The following is a 20691-nucleotide window of genomic DNA, read 5'->3' as shown; positions in this document are numbered from 1 at the left end:
GAATGTTGAAGCCTCATATAAGCTTCATATCAACTTTTAAATTACTGCGTGTTTACATTTAAAGCACATTTGTAGGAGATCTTTTAATAATCAGTATGAACAGGAGGAATGATTAAAGTGAGGAAAACTTCTTTCCCTTTTCAAATGAACACCTGACTGTTTTAAGAGACAATTGAAAAATTGTGAACCTATTTTTTAAGTATAATTTTGAGGTATTTATAGTATATTAGAGTTTTTCCATTTTCTGCAACTTTATTTTGGGGCAAAGTTCATGAAACTCCTTAAATTTGCTTGTGTAAAAATCTGTAATCTTGCAGCGTTAGCAGTGAGAGTCATTGTGGCTGAAGAAAAAAAACAACCAAGCGTCATATGCAGAAAGTTTAGAAGAACATCATAAAAAGCAAAGATGTCACGCTGCTGTGAACGCCCGTAATTTGACTGGTACAGCTGGTTGGCACAAAATAAAAAATAAAAAATAAAAAAACCCAACACAGTCACCACTTGGCATCATAGATGTAGCAAACAAACAGAACCCAACTATAATTTCATAGATTATCACTTTAAGTGCCATATATACTGTATGTGGTCCACATTGGCTGAGCAGTCTGAGAAAAAATGTTGGATGTGTGAGAATCTGCATCTTAGACTCAATAAAAATAAACAACAACAAAAAAAGAATAATGTCAGTTTCATTATTTATTTTTAAAAAAGAGCAAAATTTGAATTGAATAACCTTGCATAACACACATATGCATGTGAAGGACAGAAAAAAGCCAGTCACCCAACATGTTCCCTAAAATGAAAAAAAAAGGGAAAATAAAAAGTCTCAGAACAAATATTATTTTATTGTTCTCTCTTGGTTTCTTCTCTGCAAGCATGAAATTTGAATGCAACAAAAAAAGAGCAATCAGTGCAGCTTGTCCTCTTTCTAACCAGGCCGCATTACCTCATATGAGAAACCACCACGTTCAGGTTTTCACATTTTATTATTCATGATCAAGCTTCTTCTTTGTCGCCTTGATTTAACTTTTTGGTTCCTTTTAAATTTGATTTAAAAAATGTCTAGTTTTCCTGATCTGCGTAGGAACTCTGTTATCACTTATCCCCATGTTTCAAAAAAAGTACAATATTTGTCTTCTGCATATCTTGAAAATCACAACAGTATCTGTGTATGTATGTATAGTAGAAATAACTCGTGTTTGATGTAGCATAGTTCCAGACAGCACCAGGCGAGCATCATGGGGGCAGCTGTAGCCTAAAGGTTCAGAGTTTGTGACCAGATGATCAGAGGTTACAATCCCTGTACAGGTTGGAAAAAAACACTAAAATCAAATCTCTGTCAGGGTAGAGAATGAAAAGCACATTTTCTGTCCCACAATAACAACAACAACTATTACTACTGAAATGCCCTTGAGCAAGGCACTGAACCTCCAACTGCTCCAGCAGAACTGCTCAGTGGCTGACAGTACATGACAGGCAATTCTCGTGTGTGTGTGTGTGTGTGTGTGTGTGTGTGTGTGTGTGTGTGTGTGTGTGTGTGTCTGTGTGTCTGTGTGTCTTCTTCAGGCTGCCCGCTGTGACTTTAAATGTGATTTAAGGTAAGAATGAGGGCAGAGAATGTAGTGAATGGTGAACTCTCAAGTGATTTGGTGCAACATCAGCACTCGTATTTTAATGCTAGAGACAATGAAATGTTTCCACATGATCAAAACTTCCAGTTGAGCAAAAAACTTTCAGGGCTTCAATCGCTCTGACTTCAGAGCTTCAGCGTGTCTAAAAGTGAGGGAGGAGTGGGGGAGGGGGGAGGGCGGGGGGGAGAGAGACTAACCATTCTTAACAGCGGTGAGGAAAGCACTCTCTGGTGACTGACAGCTCATACACAATCACACTACACATTTACCAATCTATCATCAATATCATCATCGAGTGTCCACTAGTTTGATGAAGGCTTTTTAATCTTCTGTTCAGTCTGAGGGGCGCTGGTAGCTCACAAGTCGTGAAAATGGACTTGCGACAGGAAAGATGTTTAAGTCTTTGAAGGGAGACTCAATGAAACGGTCTCACTTTTCTTAACAGCTACCGTCAAAGGTGTCCCTGAGCAAGGCACCTGCTGTGAAGCCCCAGTTGCTCCAGTAGAGCTGCTCAGTGGTCGACAGTGGGAGACTTGTGGGACTGGGCAGCTCCAAGATATGAAAGTGTGAGGATGTGACGCTGGAAGCTGCTGAAAACAAAAAGAGCAAACAAGCTCCTGTAAAGCTTCCCTGGATAAATAAAAATGTAAAATAGTCCCACTAACTTCTCCTAGTTTGGATTTTGCCTGAGACCGGTGATCAGCAAAAACGATGTGAAGATGGGGTCCCAAGTGGAGCGATCTTCCCTTGGACTGATGCAACAGAACTGCTTCAGATTAGAGAAATGTCACTTTTGGGTTTAAAACAAAAATAAAATGTTCAAGAACAGCTGTTGTGGGGAATACCCTCCCTTGGCGCCAGAAAGAAAGGCAGAACAAAAACAACTTGTGTCCCAACATCATGAGTCCTTAGGAGGGGATGTGGGGGCAGGAGGGGCGCCTACATCGCCCTTTGTTCCCTGGCTGTAAAGGGACCGCTCTCGTGTTGTTGGCTGGAGAGCTATGTGGGTGAGGGTTATCAGGGCAGTATCCTGCTAAATGTAGAACTGGTGTAGCGCCAGCTTGTCCATGAAGGGCTGTACCAAGTTGTCTGTGGCGAAGTAGAAGACCAGGCCGAAAAAAATGGAGATGGGCAGAGCGGGGAGTGCTTTCTTGAAGATGGCCAGGAGCAGCAGCGTCAGACACAAGCCCTGTGGGGGCAGAGAGACAAAATAAAACAGGAGGAAATAGAACTGACATATTGTATACCAAACAAAATCAGCTTTAAAGGAGAAAAATGGGCCCGTTACACAATCAAGTGGTTCACTTAAAGTGGGGTTACATATTGTGCTGAGACACAGAGATGAGGCTGCGGTGACTCGAGCTTGACACTAAAATAAGCAGCGGTGGTCACTCACGATGAGGATGGCTACAAAGCAAGCGAGCGTGGTGTTCCAGTCGCCGCTGGCTGCGGCTGAGGCCTTTCCCACCAGCATGCTGTAGAAGATGAAGTCTCCGAGCCCCAGCTTGACGCCCCCTGAGAACACAGGAGAACACCACATTTAGGGTGGAGTCAATTCAAACAAGAGATTCTCTTCAGTTCCACGCCCTCCAACCCCCATAGAAATCTTTTCTTAACTGTAATTACTACACAAACAAGAACTCTGGCCCCATATTTACTGAAGCTTTAAGTTAGAAAGTGTGCCGGCCCCCAAACAGTACAAACATGAAACCTAGCAATTGCCATAAATAATCACTTCCTAATCTACTGACTAAAAACAGTCTGCAGCCAAAACATAAAGCTGTATTCACATACATACTAATTTCACAGAAAAGGGAACACATAAAAACATTTTAAGAATGTTTTTATGTGTTCAGAGAAGAGGGAACTGAAAGATGATGATTATACACTGAGAGGAGGCAGTCAGACAATCTGGGAATTCACAGCTTTGAATTATAGAGCTCAGCTTCATATTAGAGCTGGCATGTAATTCTGAAATGATCCTTATGTACAACCCTCATATTTTACTAGATAAGAATATTTGATGTTTTTTCCCCTCAATAGATACACTGAGAATACTGATTTTTAACTGTATATAGAGATAGAGGGAGGGGCAGACAATTAGGTATGACAGCTTTAGCTTCCATTTTGATTATTAACATTGAAAAACAAAACATTAAATTGCAGATACATTAATTAAATGGTTGATATTAGTTTCAATAATTTAGGTGATACTGTTTATATTTGACCCAATCTGGATCCGAAGCTTAAGTTTTTAGTGCAAATTTAAATTAGAATTTTTGTACTTTTCTTTCCCAATAATTATTTATTAATCTATTAATCATTTGAGTGTTTTTATTAGTCTACAATAGATCAATATACAACATATGAAACAATGATTTCATAGCTTCACTGTCCATTGAAAACCATGTATCTCTTGATTTGTGTTTGTGTCTTTTTCAGTAGTACTGAAACTTAATTGGTTTTGAAAATTCTTCTTCTTCCTATGTTACATTAACACATGAAATCCCATTAAAGATTTCTGAAAAAAAGTTGTTTTTCTTGTTAATAAAGAGTTGACATTTTGGAGGTTCGTGTTTGTCACAGCACAGCAACGATATAATAATCTACACCTCTCATTTGACACTCTCTGTCAAACAATGGACAGTATGTATTGTTCAAATTTAGTTTTCATCATCCATCGATCCACTGAATTGTTGTGAGACAGACATAATGTGTTTTAAAGAGCTGCTGGCAATGTTTGAAGTCTAGCTGTATGGAAAGTCTGATAAGCTTATGACAGAGATGAGTGAATTGATCAAAGAGACCTGATCTCTCTACATCTGCCATAACTTGAAGATGAAAATAATATTCCAACGACCTGCAACGTTCAGGATAATTCACCTGTGAAATGTATACTAGAAAATGTTTGGATTCCCAGCGCGTACTCTTCTAAACACAGGACGTTTTTGTTTGCATACAAATGTCACCCAATCTTAACACTCACTCTCTTCATCGTCTTCATCGATAACAACAGGACGATCGGAGGGCATCTGCTGGATCTCCCGTCTGCTATCTTCGGTTGACTGGAGTTCCCCCAGCTGGTGATCCTGGTTGCTGACCCAGGACTGGCTGAAGCCTCCGTCGTCCTGTGACGGACTGGAGGGAGCCGGAGACACCATGGCTGCAGACAAGTGATAGGAGTCAGACTAAACAACACTGACACTGTTTGAATCAAGTGTTTTGGAGAAGTGACCGCACTGTCGGGACACCTCACTCACCACCTTGAGTCTCTGGCTGAGGTGAAGCTGCTTCTGTCGAGTTCCTTTTCGGCCCTTCGACGTCTGCCATGTTGACGAGCCACACCATCGTAGCTGGGGAAGAAGTGGAAGAGTCAAAATATTAGGAGGTTTCAAGGTTTAAAAAGTTTGTTTCTGTCAAATATTTGTAGGAAAGTGTGCTCTGTAATTGTGAAGCATTAACAGCCGAAGTTGAAGCATTAATAAGAAATTAAGTTTGAGTTGAAGTGGCAGTTTAACAGAAGACCAAAGGTTTAAAAGAAGACACTGACAGTGCTGAAAATATTTAAGCTTTAGCAGATTTGTGAGGACTGAAAAGAGTTGACGTGACTGTGCTGAAAGTAACTGAAGAGTCACTTGAAATCAAAGTGCTAAAAGAACATGAAGTGTCCGTTGAAAGGAATGCGTTGAATGGGGGTTGAAGAGTGAAACAGTGGCAATCAGTTGAAGTCAAAGAAAGGAGCTGAAGTATCAGATGATCTTTAACCACTCAAAGCATCTGAAGCACATAAAGCAGTTAAAGTTGAAGTGTCAGTTTAAGTCAAGACCTTCTGGTTACTGTCCGTTTTCTTTAAATATTATTCTGCAAAGTAAAGAGTTTCTTTGCCCCACTCCTGTTTTATTACTGCAAGATGCTTACTGTCATGCCCTTTACACATTGATGTTAGCCAGGCAGCCCTCTCATACCTTAAGTCAAATGCTGCAGCTCATCTTTTAACAGGAAAATGCAAACAGGAGCAAATTTCATGATTTAGAATGGATTTTAAGATTTTATTATTTGCCTACAACTCATTAAAATGGGCAACCTCCAACCTATCTCTGACCTTTTACAACCACAGGTCCTATTAAGGTCACTCCGGTCTGCTGACCAGTTGCTTCTGGTTGTCCCAAGATCAAAGTTGAAGCACAGTGGAGATTGTGTTTTTACAGTTGTAGCCCCCAAACTCTAAATCTGCATGTTAGGCTGGCTGTTTTCAAGTTTGTCTTACAACAGGTCTTTATTCCTTGGATTTTAACTCAGTATGAGAGTTGCTTTTCTTTGTCTTTTTGTCTGTTAAACTGGTCTGTGCGCTTTATCTGTAGTTGTTTTTAAATGAATCAATGACTTGATTTGAAACTAATAAGTGTCGTAATGTGTAACCAAACTCCATCTTACAAGAGTAGATGAGAGCTGGAAAGATGGGTTCGTTCCTCTCCTGAGCCGTCTCCACCAGGATCCTCAGAGGCCCTTTGGGACAGAGCACCGCTAACAGATCTGTCAGAGGAAAGAAGACAGAGGCCAGACAAGAGATGTTAGCTACAAAACAGAAGAATCTTTGAGAGACCAAAACCAGCGACTTGATATGACATCTTTGATAATAGGAGACAGCTGGCCTACAAGTTTGATTGAATAAAACTGACTATAATGAAAAAGGTCCAATAAAGTATATGAAAGAATAACTCTAGACCAGGATCTGAAAAGAAAAAAAAATCAATAGCTTTTAAAGATTTTTTTCTTGGATAAGGATATTAATGACAGATAAAGTTATCGCCACACTAACTAGCAACTCTTTGAGTTACATCATAATATGAACTCGCTGGTTATTCTCCATCTTTTGAAATTAATTTAAATAATCCTAATTGGCAATACAGACTTTATTAACCTAGAGTTTGCAGGGGTTGAGAACCTCTGCAAACTCTAGGTTACTAAAGTTATTTTTTAGCGAGTACATTTCTTAATTTACTAGTGAGGAAAAATTAAGTTGCTCTTTAAATACAAATACAAAATCTCTTATTTAAAACAACTTTTGTACATGAACAACTCTCATTAAACACACCTCTCTAATGTATGAAATAAAATCACACCACCTACAATTACTGTATCTGCCTCTATCATTTTGATTTGTCCCCAGTTTGAGCAATGACATCTGCACTCTGGCTACCAGAAGGAAAGCACCTGACAGGAAGTGGGCCACTATCTTTGCTGGCTGAGTGACAGTCTTACGTTTAGCACTTCCTTCCCTGACGTGCATTACCTTAAAAGATTTGTATAAAAGGTCTTGAGACACATCCTTCCTTTTAGCACACCAATGATGACACCTGCCACTCCTTATTACAAACATACTACAAGAAAAAAGAATTCTCCTTTAAACCTTTAAAATAAATAAAGTATATAAACCATAGTTGAATAGTTGTTTCATGCTCAAAAACGTTAAACTCCTGACATATCCTTCCTTTTTTCTCTAAAATAAAATAAAATCATCAAAGATGATCATCAAAACTAAAATTTACTATTTTGAAAGAAAGATAAAAGAACATTTTTAATTTTCTCTTCTTCCTCAAACACTGTTGCTCTGTTGTGGACGACAACTACTAAAAGGATCCAGATGACTGAACGATGCTGCACAAAAAAAACATCATCAAAGGTTGAGTAAAGAGTTCAGCTGTCTTCTCTGAAAGCAGACAGACGTCAGAGCAAAAAAAAAAAAAGAGGAGTGGAGAGGATTTACCGTAGACAGATATGACGGCTAATATGAGCCAGGCGGTCCACTCTGGCAGGTACTTGATGAAAACCAGGGCCATGAGGGCGCTGATCATGATGAGGTAGGCCTGCTGGAGCCGCAGTGGCCCTTTCCAGTGAATGCACATCATGCCCACCACTCCGAAGTTCCAAATTATTAATGCCAAGGTTAAATAGTCCATGGCCACATTGTAGGTCTTGAAAACCTCTCTGTAGGACAAATCATATTCATCACATGTCAGAAATACTTGGATAGACTCTCATTAAAAATCAAGACAACTCAGCATTTATGAGAATGTAAAGAAAAAAGTTGAGGTGTGGCTTACTTGAGGTAGATGTAAGAGAAGAAGAACAGCAAGAGGAGGGAGGAGAGGAAGAGCCAACCTTGGATCACCTGTGAAGGCAAAGATCAGACATCTGTTTCAACAAATCAGTACCTGCAAATGTTTGTTATTACCAAGGTTACCAGATGGGTGGGGTTTACCAGACAAGGGCAATACAATGATCACAAGAGTTTGGAAAGCTAAAATCCATTGTCCTGATGTATTCAGCTCCACCTGTCTGGTGCTGCGGATGTTTGGTTTAAACAAGAATTTGGTTTTTGGCGTTTTTTATTAATCAAATATACGCAGACAAAAGATGTCTGGGCTGCATTCGGTTTTCTTTCACCTGTTAGGGTAAAACAACTCTAGTGTCCTTACAGACCTTTCTCACTGCTGATATTTTTACTGCTGTGTTAAAGCAGGTAAAGCACAGGTGGAAGTAATGACATTACCAATGGCTCCGTTCCACTGAAATATCCCAGTAAGACACGTGTCCTGAAGTACTAACACGCAGAGTAACGGGGCTTTGAAACTGGCACACCTAAATGGAATGCAGCTATTTTCATTATTAAGTACACCTGTATTCAGCAAGTCAGGACGCATGCTGTTAAAACTATTAGTACATGGAGTTTGGTTACATAATGTACTTCCCAGCAAAAACCCCACCTAAGAGGTGTAATGATTCAGAAGAATAGAAAGTCCTTAAATGCCCTTTAGCGTGAAAGTGATGCACGTCTTGTTCTTGACTCTAAAAAAAAACGTTTTAAGTGCATCAATCAGCTCAAAAATCTCTCCATTAAACTAATGGCTTATATAGGGTTAAGGAGTTTGACTTTTTGGAAAATATTTTCTTGCAAACAGGTAACACTCTCACATCTGTGTGTTAAATATGAAGCTGCTGCCAGGTGTTGGCATAGCTTAGCACAAAGACTGGAAAAAAGGGGAAAGTGATAGTCTATCCACAACCAAACACCTCTAACACTCACTCATTAACACAATATATCTTGTTTGTTTAATCTGTACACAAATGTTGTGTTTGTGCTGGACTATTTTTGGCTGGGAGCAGTGACTTCCTGGAGTTTTGTTGTCACGTTGCGGTTGCCAGAAAACCATCAGCGACTCCAAAGTGACACAGTGCTGTATATAAACCTAAAGACACATTATCACATGTTGTGGTTGTGGATGCTCAAATTTGGATATCAGCCAGATCTACCGAGTTAAACCTCATTAAAACAAACTTCAAACATCATTATCTGAGTCACCATACGTCAGCGCTGAACAGGAAAACAGCACATGCAGTGAAGTGTGACGTGACAAGCGTTAACATGTACCTTGTAGCAACGGTATTTGTATAACAGCACCAGCACCAACGTCATGACGATGATCACAGTGATCATGATGGTGGCGTTCAAGATAGAGTTGAGGGCTCTCTGTCCTACTGTGTCCGTGTCTTCAGGGAATGGTGTGTAGATCCTGGGGGTGAAAATTGAAGCACACATTACAAAAACACACCTGAGACAAAGATAAGGAAAGTTTAAGTATAGAAAATATATAATAAACACAGTAAAGAAAATCTTAACTTATTAGGCTCTGACTCTTTCTCACTGAATTGTCATTTTAGAGGTTATTATCATATATTATTATAGTCATTATTACAACGGGTTGCCTTCAGTGTTAGTGCCACTTTGGTTTTACAAGGCTTTTTAAATTGCTCTGGAAAAGAGCTTAAGATATAAAACATCAAGTTTATGTGCTCTTAACCGGAGTCACTCTCTGCTTTAATGATTTTATGCAATTACAGTATTGTCTTGGTATTCAAACTATGTGGGTATGATATACTAACTCCACCTAGTGGCACTGAAGCTACATTACACTTTGAGCTTTGAATCTGGCTGGAGTCCCGTCCTACCACAATCTGCTCGATAAGGGTCATTAACACTCACAATCTCTGCCCGTCATTCTGAGTGTAGAAGCTGACAGACTTTATGGTTGCCACGACGACTACCATGCAGAGGGTCACGGGCACAAACAGCATGATGACGTGCTTGGCTCCGTATTTCAAGGTCAGCTCCTCGTCTTCATCCTCCTCGGTCTCCACCACACGAGGAGGCCGAGCGGCGGGTGGCTGCCCGTTCTGCTCTGGACCGCTGCTGCCACCGCCTCCTCCACCTCCACCATCACCTCCTCCACCTCCACCATCACCTCCTCCAGCTCCACCTCCTCCCCTGGAACGAGCTCTGGTCCCTCCAGCCTGTTGGGGCTGCTGAGTGGCTGCCTGGGCTGTATTGGCCGTATTGGTCTCCTGGTGCTCCTGCTGGTGTGAGAGATACAAATATGTCAGAAGAAATATATGATCTATGAACACTAAATCTACAGGAATTTGTAGAATACTGGTGTACAGACATAAGTTAGACATAAGAGCATATTTCTACTTATAAATCCCCCTCTTTTTGCCCTGCATGACAGTTGAAAATGAATATCTTTTGGACAAGAGATATTTATTTTATTTAAACAGTATTTATTGGTCATTTTATGCCAATTTGAGAGTTGATAACACAGGAAATAATGGGAGAAAGATACAAAATGAAATGCAACTAAGGTCCCTGGCCTGACTTGAACCTCGGATGTTTTGGCTCATGGTTATTAATCTAGGCCACCAGGGCAACTAATATGCAATACTGTCTATAAATTCTGTATGTGGAGGCCACGTGAGAATGAGAACCAGAGATTTTTGAAAGGGTTGCTACATTAATAATAAAAAATCTACTTTCAAATCTGTATAAATTCTTGATAAGAAAATATGTGAACATGGCAATTATATTATCAGATCAACTACACTCAACTCAAGGAGTTCATTATGTTTTTGTTGGCAAAAATGCCAACAAATTGGACAAACATTGCAGCAAACTGTTATCGGGCCATCCATGTGTTCCTCTCAGAGCTTAACTGGCACATTTACACACGCTAGCCCAGTTCCTCCAAGGATAACAACACAGCGCTGGTTCCCACTCACCCCAAGAGCTGTCCCGTCAGGACAAAATAAAGCAGGAAAATCAAGAAGACTGAACTAAAACTGTCAGACTGCCAGGCGAGTCAAGACATGCAGCAGCGCAGACATGAAGTACACAGAAATGAAGACAGGAGGCATCTCCAGAGACCGTTCTGAATGGTGAAAGCTGCCACAGCTCTTAAACAGGCTGCTGTACAGAATGACCTCACTGTGCGGTGCGCAGCATTGTTTCTCAGCCTGGGAAGACAGCCAGTGTCGGTCACAAAAGCTACAGACTACATTTGGGCGCAGTTACTTAGAGTGGTAATAGTATATCAGAATGTGTGTTAAAAGCCTGTAACTGTAGAAGCAAGGTAGGGTTTTTGGCACGACTTCACCCGCTTTCAGGGTGCACGGACAAAGGAAGAAAAGTCAAAACTCCAGCAACAATCGCAGAATAAAGAACAAGCTTATTTAAACCAACGTGCTGTTAAACCATTGGTCTATCAAAAGCCAATAACAGGACTGACTCAGCTGTGTGACCTCATCTATGATCTAGCTGACCTAATTTTGGCTCGACTGACCGTAATTTCCCAGTCAAGACAAAAATGAAATCCTGGGTACTTCCCCTCAAGATGAGACAGAGAAATATTGTTGTTCTGTGCTTGTATGAAGAAAGATAACTGTAAGAAAAACACTGGACAAGGATTAGTCTTAAGTGAAGTGTGACAGTAAAGGGGGACTTTGACTCCTTCACACGGCGAGGAAAAGCCACACCCTTTATTTACAGTAAATCAGAAATGCTGGGAGCACTTGTGTTTGTGTTCCTTAAGTTCCTGCCTTAAAGATTCAAAGTCTAAAGCATTAGTCCTTATCAGAACATAATCATCTTATCCTGGGTCAGTTATTGTAGGAGGGGCCAAATAAAACCAAAATATCAGGCTGAAATTCCTCCGGGTATGGCGTCAGAAAGTGACTAACAAAAAATGACTCTTTCATCAGTGACTTGCTGATGATGTCCTCAGTTTTGCTAAATGTTAAGTAATCATTACTCAATACAAGGGCAGAGATGCAGAACCAGTGTGACATACTGACCACGTTGTTTTCAATATCCTCTGCATTGTTCGCCATGGTTGGCTTCGCTGACACTTGTCCTCACATGCACACCAAAGTATCTTGCCCTGATGAAAGAAAACAGGAGACAATATTATCTTTGTGGTACAAAAAAATGGGTACAATGAAGACATATATATATATATATATATATATATATATATATATATATATATATATATATATACCTGTGCATCATCTGTTTTAATGCCCATATGTAAAATGAATGAGTTATTGGATGCTGTGACCATTCCTCTTGTCAATAGTGGCTGTAACGAGATCCTTAAGTACAGTGTCACCGATACAGGAGATGAGGAACAACAACCACAGTCCATTAGGTTTTGGTGGTCTTAATTGTTGCTGTACCAAAGTCGAGGCTGAGATCTAAAGGCGACCGCGCCCTCAGACCTGCCTGAAGAAATAAGGCTCAAAGAATTTCTAACTTCTTAAAGCTAATTCTTACAGACTTGCTTTCATGAGATGTTATTTGTTCATTGTTTTTGTCTTTTTTATGTTTTAATCTTTTTTATCAACTCCTCATTGTGTTTCCTTGCCTTCTACTTTCAACTTGTTACTGCTGTTTATGTTGTATGTCTTTGTGCTGCCTTTGCTTTGTCTGTCAAAGCACTTTGTAAACTCTGTTTTTAAAAAGGTGCTGTATAAATAAAGTTATTATTATTATAATGGTTATCTTAATTAGACAAATAAAATAAATATGTTCTGAAATGTACAGTCATTTTGGTCAGAAATTCCCTCTTTGTGTTTCCTTGCTGAGTTGCAGCCGGGGGATAGTAACAGAGATTGTAACTTTGAGAGAAATCAACTGGATTGGTCCCAGTCAGACAGCTGAAGACTCATACACTTTAAAATGAATTTTATACTGAATAAGCACTGTGGATTTTGCACTAGTCAGTAGTCAGGGATTTCAGAGCCAGTATGGACAGGACGAGACTAATAACGTTTTCAATTTAAATATGGGAATGTGAGTATTATATTAAGATAAGCTTATAAAAATCTTAACCTATGTTATGTATAAAAATATAAAAAATGTAAAAGGAACCACGCAGATACATTAAAGGGGATGTTCATGATCTTTTAAGTTGGCTTTAAAACAACAGTCAGCTTTTTTGCACAGACACAATTTCAAAACTTTTCCATGACTTTAAGGATCCATCTTGTAATTTCCATGACCATTTTCAAAACTTTGACTTAATTTCATTACAGACAACATAACAATGTGCACCCTCCTGTTGTGTTCAGTTGACCCATTATCAAGACTAGATCAGTGAAACATACTTTTAATTTGTTTTAAATAAAAACAAGGCTTCATTATAACCTCCACAGCGACCTACTAAATATAATAAAACACATTTTTCTTTTTTAGTGCCCCCTCCACATCTCCAAATACACACACATGATGTCCTCCAGCTGTGTAGCAGGAGGACAAGCAGTCCCCAATTAACTGGTCTAAAAGTTGTCCTTGAAAGCAGACACACACACACACACACACACACACACACACACACACACACACACACACACACACACACACACACACACACACACACACACACACACACACACACACAGCTATCACCTGTCCTCCAGCTGTACAGCATTTTATAGGTTGGGGCTCACTGCACACCTGGCACAGCACGCACACACACTAGCTTATATATTATATATTGCCAGATAACACATTTTGTTGAATGATAGTTTTTTCAGTGTTTGTTAATGAAGAGGGGTCTAAGTGGACCACACCCACTAAGGGTGTAAACCCTTTTCTAACACACATTAGGAGGATTATATTTCATAACTTTTCAAAAACTTTCAAAGGTTTTCCTTATTTGATGATTATTTTCTGGGTCTAGAAAATGACATTTTAAAATTCCATGACTTTTCCAGGTTTTCTATGACTGTGGGAACCCTGAGTGTAAGTGATGGGGGCCAAAATCCACAGTGTGTCCATGCAGACATTTTGTGTAAAAACATATATGAGGCTTCAGCAGTCTGAGTTAGTCATATGAAGCGGATATCTGCCACATTTACTGTCTTTTTAGCATTTGTGTTTCCTTGTTGCACTGCAGTGGAAGCATAGTGACAAAAAGAGGGACTTTGGCACTAAACAGACTGTAACACTGAAATACATCTACTTACTTTGACCCATTTGGACGGCTGAAGCTTCATGTTAACTTTAAATACATTTTTGCACAGAAGGTGGGCTGTGGAGTTTGTCCTCCATCACTTTACATTGTAAGTGCATTATGAAGTGATCTTCTAATGATCAGTGTGAAAAGGAGGAATGATTACAGCAGGAAAACATATTTCATTGTAAGATAAGACACACTTTCAGTTCACAGTTTCACATCACCATGTGAGGATTTTAGGGTGATTTTCATTTACGCCTGCGGGATTATTATTACACTACTGTTAATGTCACTTCTTGGTATCTAGCCGTATTTATTCCCCTCAGAGTCGCTAACATGTGGATTTTGTCCTCCATCACTTCACATTATAAATGCATTATGAATCTTCTAATGGTCAGTATGAACAGGAGGAATTATTACAGCAGGAAAAAAAACATGTTTCATTGTTCATTTGGGCTCACACACTTAAAAAACGGCGAGGCTTTCCTTTCAGTTTACAGTTTCACATCACCATGCGGATTTTTTAGGGTTTTTCAACGATTTACTCCTGCGGGAAATTAACCTTCACATACTACTGTTATTATTACACTACTGTTAATGTCACTCCTTGGTCTATAGCTGGATGTTAGAGGTCGGTCGTGGTCTTTATGTAGCCGTATTTATTCCCCTCAGAGGTTTTTTATCATTAGCCGCTAAAATGGCTCGTTAGCGGCCGCAGCGGGAAGCTAACAGTTAGCTTAAATAACCAGCCTCTGCTTAAAGTTAATACAGTTACCCAATAACAGCCTTAGAAGAGGAAACGTACCTACTATGGACAGTGGTTAGTTTCTGGATTTTATTCCCTGGCGTGGTCCAAAGTAGGTTTAAAACCCCGGACTCTTCCCTTCTTTGTTGTTCCTGTCTTCACACTGAGCTTCCGGCTGCAGCCACTGACCGCTTCCGGTGGGTTGCATTCACGATCACCGCGTTGTGTGGGAGAGTTATTTATTATTTATTTATTTATTTTCTTTTTACGCTAAAATCAAAACATTAATTTCAATTAAAAAAAACGTATTTGATTTTTTTGAAAAAACACGGATTTAATTTTAGCTTGTAAATCAACAGGAGAAGCTAAAAGTAACAAAAAAAGCAAACCATTACAAACCTGACTAAATTAGCTTCGATGTGGTGTGTTCAAGATCACCGCGCTGTGTGGGAGATTTATATATCATTTATTTTAATTATTTTCTTTACGCTAAAAATCACAACGTTCATTTCATTAAAACACATCATTTTTTTATTTGAAAATACGCAGACTCAATGTTATCTCGTAAATCAACACAAGAAGCTAAAAGTAACAAAAAAGGCAAACCATTACAAACCTGATTAAATTATCTCCGGCTGGTTGTACTTCCTGTGTCAGAGGTTAACTCGTTCAGAAGAAGCAAGGAACCAAGAAAACCTCGATCAAACCCGACTATTAAAACATGGTGAGTACGCTATGATGCAATATCTACTGTGCAACTTTTTACCTTCTCGTGGGGTTCATTCAAATTTAAAGGAAAGTTGCATTTTTAAGGTTTTATTTCAGCAGAACAGCTGTTTAAAAAGCTTACCGGCGCTCTGCTAATGTTAGCAGCAATGTGTCGAGCAGCTAGCAGCTCAGATAAAGCTAAATTGTTTGTTATTTAATCCTAAAAGGGGAATTAAAGTGGTACAACAGACACCTGACATAAATCAATAATACAAAAACAATGAGATGGGTTAAATAACCAAATGCAATTAAAGGTTAAATCATTTAACAACTAAGCAGACTAACTCAGCTATTAAAAAAAATGTAATTACTAAAAATAGAACAGGGACCAGACATATACCTTTAATATATCTAATAATAATCTGGGTATACAATGTTCAATGATGTTGTAGTATGCTGTACATCAGTGCCACTTATTGCTACGTTAAAATTTAGTGTACATTGAAACATAAATAATGTACTCAAAGTGAATAAATATGCACTTGACTAGATACACCTGTGTAATCTAATGCAAAGCAATACAGCTCATAGTTGGTGGTGGTAGTGTACTGGAGTTCATTATATTGAAAAATGTTCCTAATATTTTGCCCCCCTAATATATGTTAATGGAGTGAACAAAATATTAGGAACACCATTTTGTTGACAGTGTCAGCAAAAATTAAAATATATTAACTTCATAACTGTTGTATTAGATGGCATTAGATTGCACAGGGGTACTTTATGAAGTGGCCGGTGAGTTTATGTAACAGTATATACAGGCTGTACTTTAAAAATGATAAAAATATGAGTCTGAATTATAACAGATGTGATGGAAATATAAAAGTCCAGGTGAGCAGTCTGTCGGAGGAGTCCCCCATCCCGACACATATAAGAGCCATTGCACAGGCAGATGGCAGATGGCGTTTTTTTTTGTCAGCGGTGCTAAAGAAGTCTGTTAACTGGAAGTTATCCACTGTTTGACCAGCAGGTCATGGAGAGGATGTGAGATGCTGTCCATGATGTTTAACAGATGATGTTTATTTGACAACAGTCTTACCATGTGTGTTTTTGTTTTCAGTCCCACACCATCCTGCTGGTGCAGCCCACCAAGAGGCCAGAGGGAAGAACATATGCTGATTATGAATCAGTCAATGAGTGTATGGAAGGTAAACTAATTGTGATTTTGTGTTCGGCACTTTTGACAGACTGAACTAACCTAGTGACATTTGTGCTTTTACTTAGTTTTGATCTACACAATTTTTTTCTTCAACCTTCAGTGATTTTGTTGCCTGTCCTTCCATCGCAACACAAACAAGTCTCTTTCAGACATGCACATTTTTTGATAAATCTGATGGCAATTTGTTGTTGGTTGATTAGCCACATATAATTATACATTAATTTTGTGCTCAAAGTTAAAAAATGTAAGCTGTTGCTAAACTGCAGCAATGTCTTATGACTATGGTGGAATGCCGTAGTCAAATGTCACCCTAATAAAATCCCTCACATCACACGTCAGTATCAGGCGCCTGTGTTTCAAACCAAATGCTTGCTGCAAACGTGCTTCAACAATGGATTAATGCTTAAAATATAAATAATTTATTTCAGTTATATTAACCCAACCAACAAAAATACCATTTAATGTGGTTAAAGCAGGAAAGTCAGTAAATCAGTCTGCATTGATCTGTAAATGAATGAAGGTGATTCTTACAGCATCTGCTCTTCACAGATCCTTCATACTGTATGAACAGCTTCTGCTTCAGTTCATTAAATCCCTGCAGCATCTGAACGCAGCTCGACTGATATTTTGCCATTACACCAGGCTGTTCACTGTGTTTACCTTCATTAAATCACCTAATGTCACCAGGCTGCTACCAGCGGCGGAGTGAGGCCTTGAAATCCACCGGGAATTTTTCCCCCGGCCCCGGTGTTACGTCCCACCTGGTTTCCAATTTAACTGGTTTCCTTACCGAACAGCTCCAGCTGTGTTGCGTTTCCGTCAGCAGATTCGTCACAAATTCACAAATACACACAGCGTATTACTGGAGATTTTTAAGTCGCAGTTATATTGTGCTCACAAGTAAGAACAAACAAAGAAAATAATATATTGCAGTTATCGTTTTTGAAATACACAACCATGGAAGTTATAGAATACTGAAATAGGAATTGATTTAAGTTGCAAAATTGGAAGTGATAAGAAAGAACTGGACCACGAGAGTGACCATGACTGAGAAATGCACAGCAAGAAAAGTGGTATAATTACATTATGGATTACAATTTACTGATATATAAATTGTGTAGTTTTCTCAGTATTTTTTGCGGCATCAGTGTCACATTGCATGAGTGAATATTGACGGGCTCATGACAGTAGAGGGAGGGCCGTACACTGGCTTGTGACGGCCGGTCTGCGGGGTATTCATGACGTCATCGGGCAGGCGGCCTACCGGGAAATCGTCTCTCCTGATGGCCACCCCGCCTTTGCCTGCTACAGTATAACCAAACACATCTCTACACACATCAGACCAATCGGTTATAACTTGATATCTTGCTTAGCAGAGCTCATTACAGCCTCTTTTCCAATACAGATTTGTGGTGACGTGTGTTCATATCGTAACGCTCTGAACTGTCAGGACAAAAGCTCTCCATTTGTTGAGCTGTCGTTATCATGTATAAGTGGTTGGAAAGGTTGCATTTAATCTATTTATAATTACTGTGGTCATGTATGCAGCTTGTCTGTCTCATATGAGGAGATGATGGTTGTTTTGTGTAGGACTGATGAATAAAACCCGGCAGCTACCTCAATATTTATAAAGTGTTAAAAATGTAAATGTTTTTTTCAACTAATTAATGGGAGAAGTTTAAAGGTTTTACATTTTCTGTCTCCTGCCCAGGTGTGTGCAAGATGTACGAGGAACATTTAAAGAGAATGAACCCCAACAGTCCATCAATAACATACGACATCAGCCAGCTGTTTGACTTCATCGACGACCTGGCTGACCTCAGCTGTTTGGTGTAAGTTTCCTAATCTTCAGTACACAGCTGGTAATATACAGACCTGTGAGGGATTAATGAGGTGCATACAATATGTTCTCAAACAAATAAATAGCTATTGATTTCATAACTGAGTTTCAACAAGAAACCCACTATCTGAATGGAATAGCAATATTTTCATTGGACTCCATGCAAGGATAGTCTGCACAAATATTTAGTGTATTGCTTTACTTATATTGTAAGCTACACTTTTGTGTAATTTAGGTAAGTGTGTTCTCACCTTCAGTGAATGGTGTCAGAGATGTTTCCACTGGCTTTATTGTGAGAATATGAGAAAGTCCATAAAAATGTCTCATTACAAGACAACAAATATGAACACACAACGTCTCACTTGAGCAATATGTTTGTGTAATGCACTTGGTTATCCTTGTACTGGCTTTTCAAGAAGGTTTTAGACAAAATATGGAACATACAGCGATATAAAAAGTATTAAAACAGGGGAATATTTTGTGTGGTTAAAAATATAGCACAATGTTTTTGCAAACCTCTAAAATAGTTTCTCAAATTATTCTCCATGGTAACTGATTTTAATGCCTGCACACTAACTCCAAACAAACCTATTTTAGTAGACCACAAATCAATCCCAGTTGGATTTCTTCAGGCCAAAAAAAATGAAAGTATGTACAAATTTAAAAACAAACTCCTTTAAAAAAAAAAATGTCATTAGTTTGACCTGATGAGGATCCAACTGGGATTGAGTTGCTATTAAAATACATTTTGGATTGGTGATGTGGGTATAATACTGTCTCCTGCTCTTGGTAAGAGGTTGACAGGTGTGTCTCACAGTCTACCTGTTTATGTATTCTCTTTCTCTGGGAGCGTTTCCCCAGATATGAATGTGAGTTCATGCAGAGTTTTATTCATTATTGATGTTGTGGTGGGGACATGTTTGGGAAATAGACCAAATCTGTGAAGAAAAAGAAAAAAAACACAAGACTGTGGGAGTCATTTTTGTCATTCAGAGACAAACTGTGAGAATTAGGTTTTCAGACAATTCAGAAAAGAAATATTGACACACTCTTTGTTTAAAATGTAATCAAAAGCTTTGAAAGAGTTGTCATACTGGTTCATGTATGGTCTTCTGCTGGTAAAATAGATTAATAGATTAATAAAATACGACCCAACATCTGGATTTACTATTTCAAAACTACACTATATCCATATGATACAGCATTGCTCTTTGTATTAATCTGTTCTTACCTTATTTTTTACCCCCAGAAGAGAACAATCAAAGAGAGAAAAGTGTTGCACATCTTTCAGAAAATCACAGATTCTACATAGTTAACGCAGCCCTGTGACAAAATAATTGAATATAAACTTTATATAATTTCTCGTGCTGCCTCAGGTATCGCACCGACACACAGACGTACCAGCCGTACAACAAGGACTGGATCAAAGAGAAGATCTACGTGCTGCTTCGCCGTCAGGCCCAGCAGGCAGCAAAGTGAAGCCTGTGAGGATCTGGATGGAGAGATGGGTGGATGAGTGGAAGAGGGGGGAGGGGGGGAGGGGTCAATATTTTTTTTTTGCTTTCTGTAACCTGTGTTTTGAAAGTGTGAGTAACTTGTTTTTGAAAAAGTTTTACACAAAGTTTTGAATTCTTGTGTGTGTGTGGAGGGGAGGGGGGTATATTTTGTATTTTGAATGTTTGACTTATTAATAAAGATTTCCTTTAAAAAACAGACTTTCTAAATGGTGGTTTTCTTTTATTACTTCTATCTGTTATTTGCCTTTTATTATGCCTTTATTTATTTATAAATTTTACCTTTTTACTTATTTACTTATCTCCTCTTTTTTTACCTATTTTTTTGTCTTTGTCATATTCCTAATTTATCTGTATTTTCTTCTTTCATCATTTCTCCTACTAACTTTATACTGTTGAAAGTGCTGCTAAGAATGATTGCCTTGCAATCTTGTCTCATTTTCATGCTATTTCCCACTCCTTGTCACTCAATATTGGCAAATAAGCATGTCTTGAGTTATTGATTTTTTTATTGATTTATTTATTTTTACTGTGCCTGGGAAAATAGGCTCCTTGTAGTTTTCTGTACTTTCAAAATCATTCAGATTTCCCACCAGTTTCTTTCTTTGTATCCAGTCCTTTCTCATTTTTGTGTTTTTTTTCCCTGTCATTTTTATTTCCTTTTACTGTTTTATCTCATTTCAGTCT

The 20691-nt window shown here is 38.8% G+C and overlaps 2 protein-coding genes across 6 annotated transcripts; one reads left to right on the top strand and one right to left on the bottom strand.

The window, feature by feature from the left end:
- Positions 1 to 684: 684 nt before the first annotated feature.
- Positions 685 to 14900, bottom strand: psen1 (presenilin 1). Of its 5 annotated transcripts, none has more exons than XM_062440675.1 (11): positions 14787 to 14900; positions 11817 to 11902; positions 9676 to 10046; positions 9064 to 9205; positions 7736 to 7803; positions 7399 to 7619; positions 6066 to 6164; positions 4892 to 4984; positions 4618 to 4794; positions 3028 to 3146; positions 685 to 2820 (listed from the first exon to the last, which is right to left on the bottom strand). In XM_062440675.1, exons 2-11 carry the CDS (start codon positions 11850 to 11852, stop codon positions 2665 to 2667), a joined length of 1482 nt encoding a protein of 493 aa, XP_062296659.1. In that variant the 5' UTR covers positions 11853 to 11902; positions 14787 to 14900; the 3' UTR covers positions 685 to 2664. The 5 variants fall into 5 exon arrangements, with proteins under 5 accessions (XP_062296659.1, XP_062296662.1, XP_062296658.1 ...); XM_062440678.1 differs by having other exon boundaries at positions 9676 to 10043; XM_062440674.1 differs by having other exon boundaries at positions 14791 to 14894.
- A 485-nt stretch (positions 14901 to 15385) lies between these two features.
- On the top strand, positions 15386 to 20029 carry LOC134001121 (enhancer of rudimentary homolog). The gene is made up of 4 exons (XM_062440685.1): positions 15386 to 15450; positions 16552 to 16639; positions 18362 to 18482; positions 19867 to 20029. The coding sequence occupies exons 1-4, from the start codon at positions 15448 to 15450 to the stop codon at positions 19967 to 19969; spliced, it is 315 nt and encodes a 104-aa protein (XP_062296669.1). The 5' UTR covers positions 15386 to 15447; the 3' UTR covers positions 19970 to 20029.
- Positions 20030 to 20691: the final 662 nt, after the last annotated feature.

This window comes from Scomber scombrus, chromosome 19 (assembly GCF_963691925.1).
Source record: "Scomber scombrus chromosome 19, fScoSco1.1, whole genome shotgun sequence".
Classification (NCBI taxonomy): Eukaryota; Metazoa; Chordata; class Actinopteri; order Scombriformes; family Scombridae; genus Scomber; species Scomber scombrus.
This window is presented reverse-complemented; position numbering and strand designations above follow the sequence as displayed.

What these genes read in the sequence shown, in the direction of transcription:
- psen1 (XM_062440675.1), bottom strand. Translation starts at nt 11,852, where the DNA reads ATGGCGAACAATGCAGAGGATATTGAAAACAACGTG. An exon ending in AGGATATTGAAAACAACGTG is followed by an intron (nt 10,047 to 11,816) that starts GTCAGTATGTCA and finishes CTCTCACACCAG; the next exon opens with CAGGAGCACCAGGAGACCAA. An exon ending in AGCCGTCATATCTGTCTACG is followed by an intron (nt 6,165 to 7,398) that starts GTAAATCCTCTC and finishes TTCCTCTGACAG; the next exon opens with ATCTGTTAGCGGTGCTCTGT.
- LOC134001121 (XM_062440685.1), top strand. An exon ending in AGTCAATGAGTGTATGGAAG is followed by an intron (nt 16,640 to 18,361) that starts GTAAACTAATTG and finishes TCTCCTGCCCAG; the next exon opens with GTGTGTGCAAGATGTACGAG. An exon ending in GCTGACCTCAGCTGTTTGGT is followed by an intron (nt 18,483 to 19,866) that starts GTAAGTTTCCTA and finishes GTGCTGCCTCAG; the next exon opens with GTATCGCACCGACACACAGA.